Raw genomic sequence first — 13,488 nt, 5'->3', positions numbered from 1 at the left:
CAATAATATGGAAATAAACAATATATATTGCATTCTAAAGCCACTGTCTTTTTAATGCTTAACTTGTGTGCCTAAATAATGTAATGCATTTAAATTTTCTGTATTATTTTTTATATATATATATATATATATATATTTTTTTTTTATTTATAATTATTTAAATAGAACTATTTATAATTATTTAATCATTATATATTGAATTGTTATTTGAGGGGCTTTCTCAGCAAATATTTATGTATGTGATTAATTAATCCAATTAATCGCATAAATATTTGCTGAGAAAACCCCTTGCTTCCCATGTAATTAATTTGATTAAAAATTTTAACCAACTGACTGCCCTAATATAAATAAACTAACATAAATAAACGTATTAAAATATATATAAAGTTAAATATTTATATATAAATATTTGAATACTGTGGTATAAAATGTATGCAGTGTTAACCTAGTCAATGAAATCACTGGTGAAAATGCTCATGACGAAGTGTTTTTTGATTTCGTCAACGATAACGAAGACGAGACGAAAAAGGCGCATCATGACGATAATCAAACTATTTTATTAAAGCATACTATTGTCAAAAATATGACGAGATAAAAATGATACTGCAAGATATTAACAGTGCATGATAGGAAAAGGAGAAGAAACTTCTACAGAAGATATTAGATATAGATTCATCTAACCCATTAATAATTGGGGATTTCTCCACCTGAGCTGCGCGAGTTGAACACAGGCAAAATAAACCGCTTCAAAATGGGTTAAATACCTCATTCGAACGCATTCTATTTATACATGATTTTAATCACTATAGTAGCATATATCCACAACGTATATGTAATATAACAACTTACATCTGCACAGTGAAGCGAATGAACAGGTGAACATGAACTATTATGACGCGCTAGTCAGAATATGCGTCATTGGCATTGCGCAACTTGCGTTGTGAATACACTATTTCCATAAGAAACACGCTACATGCAATGTAATATCCTTTCACGGAAAATTTAGAAGTCTCTAAAGAATTCACAGTACAGAAGGCTAACTTCTAAAAAGAGCTCAGTTTTTTTCACAAGGACAGTAGGCTATGCATAGTTATATGTTTGATACATTTTTAAATTAGAAAATGTTTATACATTTTTTCCCTAAATGTTTGAATATTTGATCAAAATTTGGCCTGTTACAGTTTGACACTTTTTTGCATGGTAAATACAGTCATACTGCTCCCAGTCCTAGATGAACTTCGTACCAATTGATACTGCAGTCTCCTGAGAATCGCCTGTGATCATTTTCACCGCCACACCAGAGCTGATCAGTGTTGTAATGGCATCTTTCACTCCCGCTCTGGGAGGGTCAATGATTCCCACCAGCCCAAGGAAGGTGAGAGCGCCCATCTCAGATCCAGAGGCAAACGCCAACACTGCCAGAAAAAAAAGGACATGAGCATCAGCTACTGCCAAAGCATGTTTTGTCTCAATATTATTGTGTCCTCCATGAAATGCCTTTAATTAATGAAAGCAAACATAAAGGGATGTCAAAATGATACAGCACTTCCTCAATGTCCTCTGAGACAACTTTATCTGATCAACACAAGCCAATTCATATTCTGGTGAGCTGCAAGCTGGTACAGCATTGCCAACATGCAATTAATGACACAGCGTTAGGGCTGACAAAAAGTGAACAAAATTATGGCCAGTTATATCAGGCCAGTTTCTGTTAGACGTCAAGGCACAGTTTGGAAACCTTAAGGGATAGTTTATCCAAAAATGACAAATCTATTGTCATTTACTCACCCTCATGTTGTTACAAACCAGTAGGACCAGTATTCTTTCTTGCATGGAACACAAAAGGAGATGTCAGGCAGTATGTTAGTCTCAGTCACCATTCACATTCATTGCATTCCCCCCCCATACAATGACAGTGAATAGTGACTGAGGCTGCCATTCTGCCTATCTCCCTTTGTGATCCATGGAAGAAATTAAGTAATAAGTGATACATACATAATTCAACTTATATTTTGTCAGTGAACTATCCCTTTAAGCCACAATTTGGAAAACTTAATGAGGTGGTAAAGTGAGGTGACCTAAAAATTTATAATAAAAGAGAGCCACGAAATCAGTGCTGTTCTTTACCTCTGAGACCCGCAGTGCCCATGTAGCTCTTTTGTTGCTGGTAGAGATCTCTCTGCTGATTGTTCAGAGGCAGACTGACTCCTTTACTGTTGTAGGAAGTACAGAAGCGAATGACCTGCTCGTAGGCGCCCTTCACATAGAACACACCAGGCTTGTCCTATACATCCAGATAGATTGGAAATGAAAGGTATAGGCTAATCAGTCTCACAGAGCCACAGCATAATGTCTGGTCCACACTATACAGATTATTACGAACAAGAACCAGCCAATTAGACAGGAAGAGGCTGTATGATTGACATGTAAAGTGATTAACCACAGATCATATTGACATGTACGGAGCAACTGAATCTGACATTGATTCACCACAATATTAGACTGGCATGTTTTAAAATGGCATGCCATTCAAATAATGGTGCAGAAGTCTAAGAACAGACAATACTTAAGTACATATATAAAAATGTGTGTAATTAAAAAAAAAAAATTGCAATCAGAATTTTCGTACATGCATACTGTAAATAACAAGAACCAATATTTCACAGACATCACTCTGTAATAATAGTTAATATAAAACATTACAAAAACTACAAATATTGTTCCATGAATTGATGCAATGAGCTTTTGTCAAAACATTCTTCCAAGGAAGTGTTAATTGTAGCAGAATGGAACCTTGTAAACATGGATGTGTTTCCCAAAAGACTGATTAAAAACCTGTGCACCCTGACTCCCAGAAATTGTGTAAAGTCAAACAATGAGTTTGGAGCTTGTGATTTTAATAAAGTAATTGCCATTTTTGTGTCCAATACACACAAGGTCATCAATGCTCCACCTGAGACTTAGACTAATAATAAACAGCCAGCACAGTGACTGATTGTGTGGGGAAATGTTTGGGCACAGCCTACCCATTTTCAAAGACATGTTTTTTTCGGGGGCCTTTCTTAGGATATTTGTGCCATCAAAATTCTAGATGCGATTTAATTAAGAGAAAGTAAATCACTTTCAACCTTTGGCACCGCCCCCCCAAGTGGTCGTTCAAAGGATGCCAGGGGGCACTGAGAGCAAATTAGTAGAGAGGGGGGCGTTAGGATACAAAAGGGGGGTGTTTTTCAGTCATGTTAATCAAATCTATTGTCAAGTTCCTGTTTGCATTAAAATGTTTATCTAGACTCCATTATACGGGATGGTATGCATTTATACCACAGTTCATCTGATTCTGAAGTCTAACAACGCATCTGAAGTATCTGGTTTAGCAGCGTCAAATACACAGGCAAAGTTACAACCTCCACTAAAGCACCTGTATGGCTCTGTAGGTGGATACGACTCGATGGACAGAGCAGCGCAAGCGCAAAGCAGGCACTGCAAGAACCAGAGAGAAGCACGCCGCAAGATGCTTAAGCCATTTGAATTCGGCAAAGAATTCTACATGACCACCCTTGAATTTACTACAGTAATACTAACTGTACTTCAGGCAGAAATAGATTCATAATACATAACATATCACTACTTTAGCTCTATTAATTTTGTCATAGGCTACATTAGGGGAGTGAGGGAATATAATACATTTTTTTACAACTTTTAAATGTTCATATTTTGTAATTATTTTTACATGTGTTTAGAGTAGGCCAACTGTTTGTAATTACAAAAATGCCATAATTTGTTTTATAGAAATCATGTTACATCTAACCACGGTAGTGAAGAAGATCCACGCTTCCATGTGCTTACTATGGTCTTGTAACAAATACTACTGTTAAAACTATAAAAATAAATACATTTCAATTTTCATAAGGGCAAATACAAAATGTATAAATCCTAAAAAGATAGGCAAAAAAATATAACGCCTGTCTTCAGAAATTCCAAGAGATGACTCATTTGTATCAATAAGACCCTGATGAAAGGAGGTCCAACTCAGTCACATAAATTAGGTGTTAACTTTTTACTTTTTATAGATGTTGTTGATAACCTTAATGTTGTTGATACTAGTAAATTTACATCTACATCCAACTCAAAATCAATGCTGTCGAATGAGCATTTCAGTGGGACAAAATATGCAATATTATTGGTCTTTTCACTTATTTTTGAAATATAATAACAATACCACTTTTATTATTAGTTTCTGTCTTCGCATTTTCATTTTATAGGCCCCAGATATAGCCCTCTATCTGCTTAAATTTAAGAAACGCAAGGTTTGGTCTCACATTCATGAGGCGTAAGCCTTCTAAATTTATTACCAAACCTTTAAATTATGCAATGCATCGAAGCTGCATCGAGCAAATTAAGCAAATAATACAAATTTAATACTGTTTTCAGTTTTTTTTTTTGGTAACACAAAGTCTCCGGGCAGCAGTGGCTGGGGTAAGGGAATGAAGTAGGGGGGCGTTCATCAAAAAAGGTTGAGAACCACTGGCTTACCTGCTGAGTGCGATGGACGACACGGACTGCCATCCATTTCTGCTCTGAGGAGAAGGGAATCTCTTCCAATCGCACAAACTCCTGCTGCAAACCCTCCAAACCCATCTGTCGATAACAGAAAACAAATGCACAAGTGCTCTGTTAGAATGAACACAGTGATAAACATTCTCTGCCCCCTCGAACCCTGTAAAATATACAGAAAATCCAATCTTTACAAGAGACTGATCGGATCTGGCCCCATAAAGGAACTCTGAGTGGTCAAATTAAGTCAAACCATGTGGCTTGTTGAGGAAAGGTGTACCATTACTTCTCTAAGGGATTAGATGGACGATTTTTTTAAATGGCGGATGATAAACAGGGAAATTAAACCAGCAGACTTACAATGAACGGACCCAAGCCTTAACTGGTCCCAGAACATCACAGAAACTGAGCTCCTTTGTAAGCAAACACCTAGCAAACAACCAAAAGCCCCTAGCAACACAACAGCATCGTGGAAGTGAGTTTTGCATGGGCTCGCACCACTCTTTCTTCAAAAATTGTAAAAATTTAGTTTTTATTTTTTCCCTTGGGGCTTTAAATCAGTTCTCTCAGTTTAATCCCATGTAAGCGTCCCTGGTGCTGACAACAACGTTATTAGTGTACCAGACATTTACACAACCAGGACTCTCGAGGGAGATGCTGTTGCTACAGTAACCTGTTCTATGGTGTATGGAAGCATGTCTGTTCATCTTAATTAGCATGTAAAACCAATTCAGTCTGTTTGCCAAAATGAGGTGACATAAGGTGACAGACAGCACCATTATCCCAGATTATTATTAAGTCCTCATGGTCGCGTGGTGATGCGCCTCAGTCTGGGTGGCAGAGGACGAATCACAGCTGCCTCCGCATCCGAGACCGTCAACCCGCGCATCTTATCACACTTGTTGAGTGCGTTGCCACGGAGACATAGCACGTGTAGAGGCTTCACGCCATCCACCACGGCATCCACGCTCAACTCACCACGTGCCCCACCGAGAACGAACCACATTATAGAGACCACAAGGAGGTTACCCCATGTGACTCAACCCTCCCTAGCAACCAGGCCAATTTGGTTGCTTAGGAGACCTGGCTGGAGTCACTCAGCACGCCCTGGGATTCAAACTAGCGAACTCCAGAGGTGGTAGCCAACGTCTTTTACCACTAAGCTACCCAGGCCCTCCTGAGACCCAGTGTTAAATTAAAACATTAAAACTAAATGAACATTTTTGTTAATAAAATAAAAATACAAACTTAACATATTGGAAAAACTGAAACTAAACTAAAATATATTCAAATACACAGTATATTTATTTAATATATTTACTGCAAAATTAAAGTAAAAAATGGCCACAAAATAATTCCAATTTTGACACAAAGTATATTAGAAAATTTGAAACCTACTGAAAACTAAAAATATATACTGAAAAACAAACATAAATAAAACTAAAAACACTGAAAAGACAAAAATAAACTTAATCTAAGTCAGAGTGAACATTAAACTAAATTGAAAGGAAAAACAAAAAATAAAATTCAAATCTATAATAATCTAGCAGAGACTGCAGTTATTAGCAGGTCATGCAATACCTTCATAGCAAGGGCAATGAGGGCACCCTCGGTGGGACGTCCCATCAGAGTGTTGTTCCTGATCACTGCATCATTGCACACACAGCCAGCCTGTGGGATTTTAAAGGCACACTGTGAATATGTCACTGCAAGTTAAGTACCCTTACAGCGCTGTGTTCCACAATAGTCTGCTCAACCTCACCTCTACAATCTTGCTGATGGAAGTGTTGGAGAAGCCATGCACCATTTCACCATCCAGCAACACCTCACCAGCATTGTTGTACCCAACGCCGGTGACCTGTGAAAGAAGCAAATCAGGTCAAGGGCACTGACATACATAAACACACTATACCAGTGATTCGTGACCCAAAATGGCTTGCAGGTCTGTTTCGACAGGGCTGCAGACAGCAGGGGAAAAAAATGCTACATGCAAATATATAAACTGCAACTAACTACAGTACATATTCATGCATAGTTAAGATGGGTTGTAGGTCTGTTCTGATTGGGACATGGACAGCAATGTAAAAAAAAAAAAAACCTGCAATTAATGAAATGCTATCTTTCTATAAGCTTAACTAACCATACAGCATAATAGTGCTTAGTTAGGGTAGCAAAATATACTAAAAATCAAATCAACTTTTCAAAGGGAGAGGAAAACGTTTCCTACATATTTTGAAATTGACATGAAAAGGCATCAAATCAAACAACTACATTTTAGTGCAGAAATACAGATTCATTCACAATGAGGGCAAACATGGTTTATGTTGATCACAATGTGTTTTGTGCAGTAAATTATTGGATGCTGAGATCATGAAACCATCAAATGTTTGATTTTAAGGATGCCACTTTAAGGTCGCAACTAGGTTTAAAATCTGAGTCCTGAAGCAAAACCAGCTAAGAATCACTTAACCACACAACACAGCTGCTTGATGTCTTTTTAGCAGTCTTTTGGCATCATTTTGTTAGAAGCAGCCCACGGGGATGTGAAATAAAGCATGATGTAATAGACCAAGGTAGAAGTGACCTAGTAGCCAAGTTAAAATAGTGAGAGAGACTCGATCTACGATTTATTAGAGCAGGCCGACGGCACGGCAATGAATTCAGGACACTGTACCAATATCATCAGGCCACTGAGACACTCCTGTTCCTCAGAGAGAAAACTACAAGCATTCTCTTCAGATACTCAGGACTGATGATAGAGACGGCTTAAGGAAAAATGAACTTTGACTCTACATGATGGCATTTGGGCTGAAATATTTCTTCAAAGTGAGTATGTATGAAGTCATCTGCATGTCTCCTATGGGTTTCGGGGCCCTTACCTCAGCGTGCTGTCCATCAGAGGTAAACAGGTGAGTGACTGTCATCTCATTCTTAGTAAGAGTGCCTGTCTTATCTGAGCAGATGACATTACAGCAGCCTGGGGAGGGAAAGTTTTTTCAGGTTATTATAAACAAACAAGGAAGTTCTTTGTACATTTCCATGAAATTAGTGACATTTCTCAAGACTGCAAGTATGAATAGAGAGAAAAGCTTTGAGAAAAGCAGCAGCACAGTTTGTGTACATGTATTTATACAGTGTATTTTAGGGCTATGAATCGATTAAAACATTTTTATTTTTTTTAATCAAATCACACAGTTTCCTGTGATTGATCAAGATTATTCATGGTAAAGAAAAACAGACACTGCATTAATTGCATGAATTTTTTTAACACATTAAACGGTCAACTATTAACCACAGAAATTAATGTGTTAAATTTCCCAGCCCTAATATACTGTATATACACACACACACAGGTGGCCAAAAGTTTGGAATAATGTCCAGATTTTGCTCTTATGGAAAGAAATTGGTACTTTTATTCACCAAAGTGGCATTCAACTGATCACAATGTATAGTCAGAACATTAATAATCAGAAAAATTACTATTACAATTTGATTTTTTTTTTTTTTTTTTTCAGAACTTCTTAAACTACTTCAAAGAGTTTATCAAAAAATCCTCCATGTGCAGCAATGACAGTTTTGCAGATCCTTGGCATTCTAGCTGTCAATTTGTCCAGATAATCAGGTGACATTTCACCCCACACTTCCTGTAGCACTTGCCATAGATGTGGCTGTCTTGTTGGGCACTTCTCACGCACCTTACAGTCTAGCTGATCCAACAAAAGCTCAATGGGGTTAAGATCCATAACACTCTTTTCCAATTATCTGTTGTCCAATGTCTGTGTTTCTTTGCCCACTCTAACCTTTTCTTTTTGTTTTTCTGTTTCAAAAGTGGCTTTTTCTTTGCAATTCTTCCCATAAGGCCTGCAACCCTGAGTCTTCTCTTTACTGTTGTACATGAAACTGGTGTTGAGCGGGTAGAATTCAATGAAGCTGTCAGCTGAGGACATGTGAGGCATCTATTTCTCAAACTAGAGACTCTGATGTACTTATCCTCTTGTTTAGTTGTACATCTGGCCTTCCACATCTCTTTCTGTCCTTGTTAGAGACAGTTGTCCTTTGTCTTTGAAGACTGTAGTGTACACCTTTGTATGAAATCTTCAGTTTTTTGGCAATTTCAAGCATTGTATACCCTTCATTCCTCAAAACAATTATTGAATGATGAGTTTCTAGAGAAAGCTGTTTCTTTTTTGCCATTTTTGACCTAATATTGATCTTAAGACATGCCAGTATATTGCATACTGTCGCAACTCAAAAACAAACACAAAGACAATGTTAAGCTTCATTTAACGAACCAAATAGCTTTCAATTGTGTTTGACATAATGGCAAGTGATTTTCTAGTACCAAATTAGCAATTTAGCATGATTATTCAAGGATAAGGTGTTTTGATGTGATGGCTGCTGGAAATGGGGCCTGTCTAGATTTGATCAAAAATGACTTTTTTTCAAATAGTGATGGTGCTGTTTTTTTACATCAGTGATGTCGTGACTATACCTTGTGATCAGTTGAATGCCACTTTGGTGAATTAAAGTACCAATTTCCTTCCGAAACAGCAAAATCTGTACATTATTCCAAACTTTTGGCCGCCAGTGTGTGTATATGTATGTGTGAATATATATATATATATATTTTTCACATGGCTGAACTGGTAGCAATGCACATTAGCAGTGACTACATTCACAATATAACACAGCTTCTTGTACTTTGTGCTTAAATTTACTTGGCAAAAGTGTAGTTTCATTCTTAGTAAAAAATCAAAAACTAAAAAAAAAACGTTAATCATCAAGTTAATTGTGTGGTGGGTAATGGTTCTAACCAAAGCAATACAAATTCCTCTGTCTGAATTAATGTCTCTACTCTGCATTTATATTATGCATGTTCAGTGTGACTGTGGCTGGTCATCTGACTCTGTGGGCTGACCGATTCTCAAATGACGGATGATTATGTAATGCCACTGATGAGAGAAAACACCAAAGTGAAATTTTTGCCCTCCTTTGAGTTGACAAACAAGAGGGAACTGCACAAGGTCTTTGCACCTAAGCTGACTGTTCAGTTTCCTGAAACATTAAACCAATGTGGAAGCAATGCATCAAAGACCATTTACTGCTTGTCTTTGTTTTTAATTGATTACAGTATGATTTGCGGAAAAAATGTCAAGCTGTAAAGGTGATGTCTGGTAAATTGCCACTTCTTTTGAAAGCAACAACAAAATGCTCTCTTAAGCAACGTGAACACAAAAAAAAATTACAAAATGTTATCCCGTTCTGCACAAACAAGTGCAAAACAACTACAAGCGCTTCCACCACGTTCTTAAGAATCAACTTCTTGAGTTGTTGTGAGTTTGTTTGAGAACGAAGTATCAGGATCATAGCTACAACTGCCAAGAAGAATGATCTTATAATTGAGTGCTTGTCAATAGAGGCACAAACAAACAAACAGATTTGACAATGAGGAGGGGGGGGGCGTACCCAGTGTCTCAACTATGGGCAGCTTCTTGATGATCGCCCGTTTCTTTACCATCCTCATCACTCCCAGGGCCAGAGTGACTGTCACCACGATGGGGAGGCCCTCTGGGATAGCTGCCACGGCCAAGCTGAGGAGAGAGCCAATGACGCAAGACATAAAAGACCAAAAACTGCACTACACATCAAGTCACATACCTCTCAGAAACATCTGTTTCTGTGCTGGACTGATTGTATTACAACATACCTAACACCTATTGTGAACATGTCTAGTATGTTCTTCCCCTGAAGCCATCCAACCATCATGATCACCCCTGAAAATTGGAAGTATGTTAGTGCCATCATAGCAGAAGAGCAGAAATTAGGGTTTGCATATTTAATCAGATGCTATGCATCAGTAACTCATGAAAGTGTGATGAATGTTAATTAGACAATCATAACAATGTTTACCAATAATCCCGAAGGAATAGAGGGAGAGTTGTTTTCCCAGCAAATCCATGCTTTTCTGTAAGGGGGTTTTGGGAGCCTATTTGAAAAACAAAAAAAGTCTTAGATATGAAACAAAGTCATTTTCACTGCGACATCAATCTTTTGTATTTTAAATGTCTCCGTTTTACAATTTATGCATGATTACCTCCTCTGCTTGCATCATCTTAAAAACCTCACCAAATTCAGAATTTTCTCCAGTACCGATGACAATGCCCTGCAATTTAAAAGCAAGCTTATTAAAAATGTGGTGAAACCATTTATTTTATCTCTTTTTTGGCAGTATAAAAAAAAAAACACAAAAAAAAAAAAAAAAAGCAAGGATGTGTAGAATTTTGTGAATGAAGGACGTTTCCATTCTTTCTTGATGGGCGTGGAGTTTTTGGAGGAATTCTGTTCTTCGTCATTTTAAGCTTCACAATTTTAGTAATACATTCATTAAAGTTTGATACACAATAATACTATGAAATAAAACTTTCGTTGTTTGTGAAATTTTATTTAAAATTCAGTTAAAATGGTTTCAGCACAATAATTGACCTGAAATGTCAATTATCCATTTTTTAACCCCTAAATCTAGAAATTGTTAAGTATCAGATCGTAGCAGTACCTTGGCCTTCCCACATCGCACCAGGGTACCCATGAAGGCAATGTTACTTCGGGATGTGATATCGCCATTGGTGGCAGCTGGCTGTGGGGCGGAGGTCTTGGTGCAGGGGGCGGTTTCTCCTGTCAGGCTGGACTCGTCAACCGTCAGATCCACCGCCTAAAGGGCAGAGAGCGGTCATCTTCACTAAAAGGTCATTAGAATGTTGCTGCTATTTCAGGACACAGGCACAAGAACCTCTGCCATTTAAGACTAATGAGTAAACTTCACCAGCACATATTGTTCTTTAATGTGAGTTTGGCTGTCACTTTAGCCATGTGTACATGCACCATAATCCAGTAATAATCCGATAGCTCAATTGGAATGAAAAACTTTCATGTAAACACCTCAATTGGAAAACATAATCTGATTGGCCTCGGCTTGAATGAATTTACTATCCAATTGAAAGTGTTAGTGCAGATCTCAAGTAATTCATTTTCACACATTTTTCATAAACAGATTTAAAATATACAGTACTGTGCAAATGTTTTAGGCACTTGTGAAAAATGTTACATAGTGAGGATGTTTTCAAAAATAATCCCATAATTAGTTTTCATTTTTCAATTACCATCATCCAAAGTTTAGTAAACATAAAAAAAGCTAAATCAATATTGGTGTGACAACCTTTGCCTTCAAAACAGCACCAATTCTCCTAGGTACACCTGGACACAGTTTTTCTTGGTTGTTGGCAGATAGGATGTTCCAAGCTTCTTGGAGAATTCACCACAGTTCTTCTATTTATTTAGGCTGTCTCAATTGCTTCTGTCTCTTTATGTAATCCCAGACTGACTCAATATTCAGTGGGGGGCTCTGTGGGGGCAATGCCATCTCTTGCAGAGCACCCTGTTCTTCTATTCTAATCTTTTCTATTTGCAAAAATAATGTTTGGGAGTCTAAAATGTATTTTGCCTATTGACACACTAAAGCTGAAGATATAAATAACCATCTTAAGACAAACGTTTTTGTGAAACATCTTAAGTGCCAAAAATTTTTGCACAGTACTGTACCTTGTGTAACTATCCAATCAATCTTTCCTACCTACTCTCTTTCAAACGTGACTAGTTATTGGAGGAGGAATCGTGTGAGCTTCTTGGCATATTTTTGATATGCCACAAAGACGCCAGAACACACTGAGGTGGTATGAGTTAAATAACTTCTAAGGGGGATCTCACACAGGATGTATTCTTGCAGTCCATCTGCACAGTTTTTTAATTAGTTAGTCTGTGACTATGTACTCATGCCTTAGATGGATGCCTTCGGCCACTGTGTCACCTATCTCTGTATTTTACACCATCTTACATCATGACATGGAGCCAAGTAAAAAAAAAGCTTTTAAAACTGAATCTCGAGACCCCTGTGGTCAGTTCCATTCTGTTGCACTCAATCTAGCCATTTTGAACTCAAGAACATGTCCCATTTGATTCAGTCACACTCAGTCTGTAAATTTCATTGGAATTCAGAGTTTAGGGTACATAAGAACATTACATTCAGAATCAGCAATTGGACTGCAATTTGTCAGATTAACAAAAATCTGGTAGTAATAAGTGTATGAAAAAGACAGACAGAGAGAGAAAGAGAGGAGAGATTTTACTATGCGTCAATATCAGTTCACACCTCGAACAGGCGCAGGTCGGCCGGGACTCTCTCTCCCACAGACAGACAGACGGTGTCTCCTGGGACAAGCTCTCGTGCCAGAAGGTGTTCCAGATGTCCTTCTCGAACACTGGAGGGAGACGGACAGGAGATGGACAGCCGGATAGAGAGTGCAACAAAAGGACAAAAAAAAAAAAGGTTGAGTATTGAATGATTAAAATTAGGTCAGTGGAGCCATGTGAACAGACAGACCTTGAGATTCATAGGTCAAACAGTTTAGTGAATGTGCCTACAACAGTCTCGGCACCATTTAAATTGAAAACATTCACACACCAACCTAATACCAACAGAATTTGAGTAAAAAAATTTGAAAAAAATTATTGCTGGGTGAAATGCTTTATTGATTACAGCAATAAGCCATGAAAGGCTGTGCACCAAAGTGGCTTTAACACGGTTACATGATGTTATGAGGCACAAAGCAAAGCTTTTCTAAAATGGCAGGAAAAGATTTAGAATGGAAGCTCTTATAAAATGCTTTGCCTACCACAATGCAATCGATAGTGGACTTTGCCGATAACAATAACTAAGGTGGTGGAAAAGGCAGAGAACCGATACATCGGCCGATAGTTTTTAAAATTGATTTATGGATTTTTTTTATTTTTTAATCTTAGTCTTTCCTTACTATAATGGGCACAGACATATAGTATAGCACAGACAGCTATAGCTATATGAATCCAAAATAAATAAAATAC

The 13,488-nt window shown here is 37.6% G+C and overlaps 1 protein-coding gene across 2 annotated transcripts in view; it reads right to left on the bottom strand.

The window, feature by feature from the left end:
* LOC127454616 (calcium-transporting ATPase type 2C member 1) overlaps positions 1 to 13,488 on the bottom strand; it is a 49,862-nt gene that overhangs the window by 15,852 nt on the left and 20,522 nt on the right. For both annotated transcript variants that reach the window (XM_051721935.1, XM_051721936.1), the window contains 12 exons: positions 12,758 to 12,866; positions 11,108 to 11,263; positions 10,649 to 10,717; positions 10,465 to 10,540; positions 10,262 to 10,328; positions 10,021 to 10,145; positions 7,434 to 7,531; positions 6,317 to 6,412; positions 6,136 to 6,225; positions 4,534 to 4,638; positions 2,128 to 2,284; positions 1,245 to 1,415 (listed from right to left, as the gene is read on the bottom strand). In XM_051721935.1, the coding sequence (XP_051577895.1) occupies positions 1,245 to 1,415; positions 2,128 to 2,284; positions 4,534 to 4,638; positions 6,136 to 6,225; positions 6,317 to 6,412; positions 7,434 to 7,531; positions 10,021 to 10,145; positions 10,262 to 10,328; positions 10,465 to 10,540; positions 10,649 to 10,717; positions 11,108 to 11,263; positions 12,758 to 12,866 (1,319 nt within the window). The remainder of the gene's footprint in view (positions 1 to 1,244; positions 1,416 to 2,127; positions 2,285 to 4,533; positions 4,639 to 6,135; positions 6,226 to 6,316; positions 6,413 to 7,433; positions 7,532 to 10,020; positions 10,146 to 10,261; positions 10,329 to 10,464; positions 10,541 to 10,648; positions 10,718 to 11,107; positions 11,264 to 12,757; positions 12,867 to 13,488) is intronic.

Source organism: Myxocyprinus asiaticus, chromosome 16 (genome assembly GCF_019703515.2).
Source record: "Myxocyprinus asiaticus isolate MX2 ecotype Aquarium Trade chromosome 16, UBuf_Myxa_2, whole genome shotgun sequence".
Classification (NCBI taxonomy): domain Eukaryota; kingdom Metazoa; phylum Chordata; class Actinopteri; order Cypriniformes; family Catostomidae; genus Myxocyprinus; species Myxocyprinus asiaticus.
This window is presented reverse-complemented; position numbering and strand designations above follow the sequence as displayed.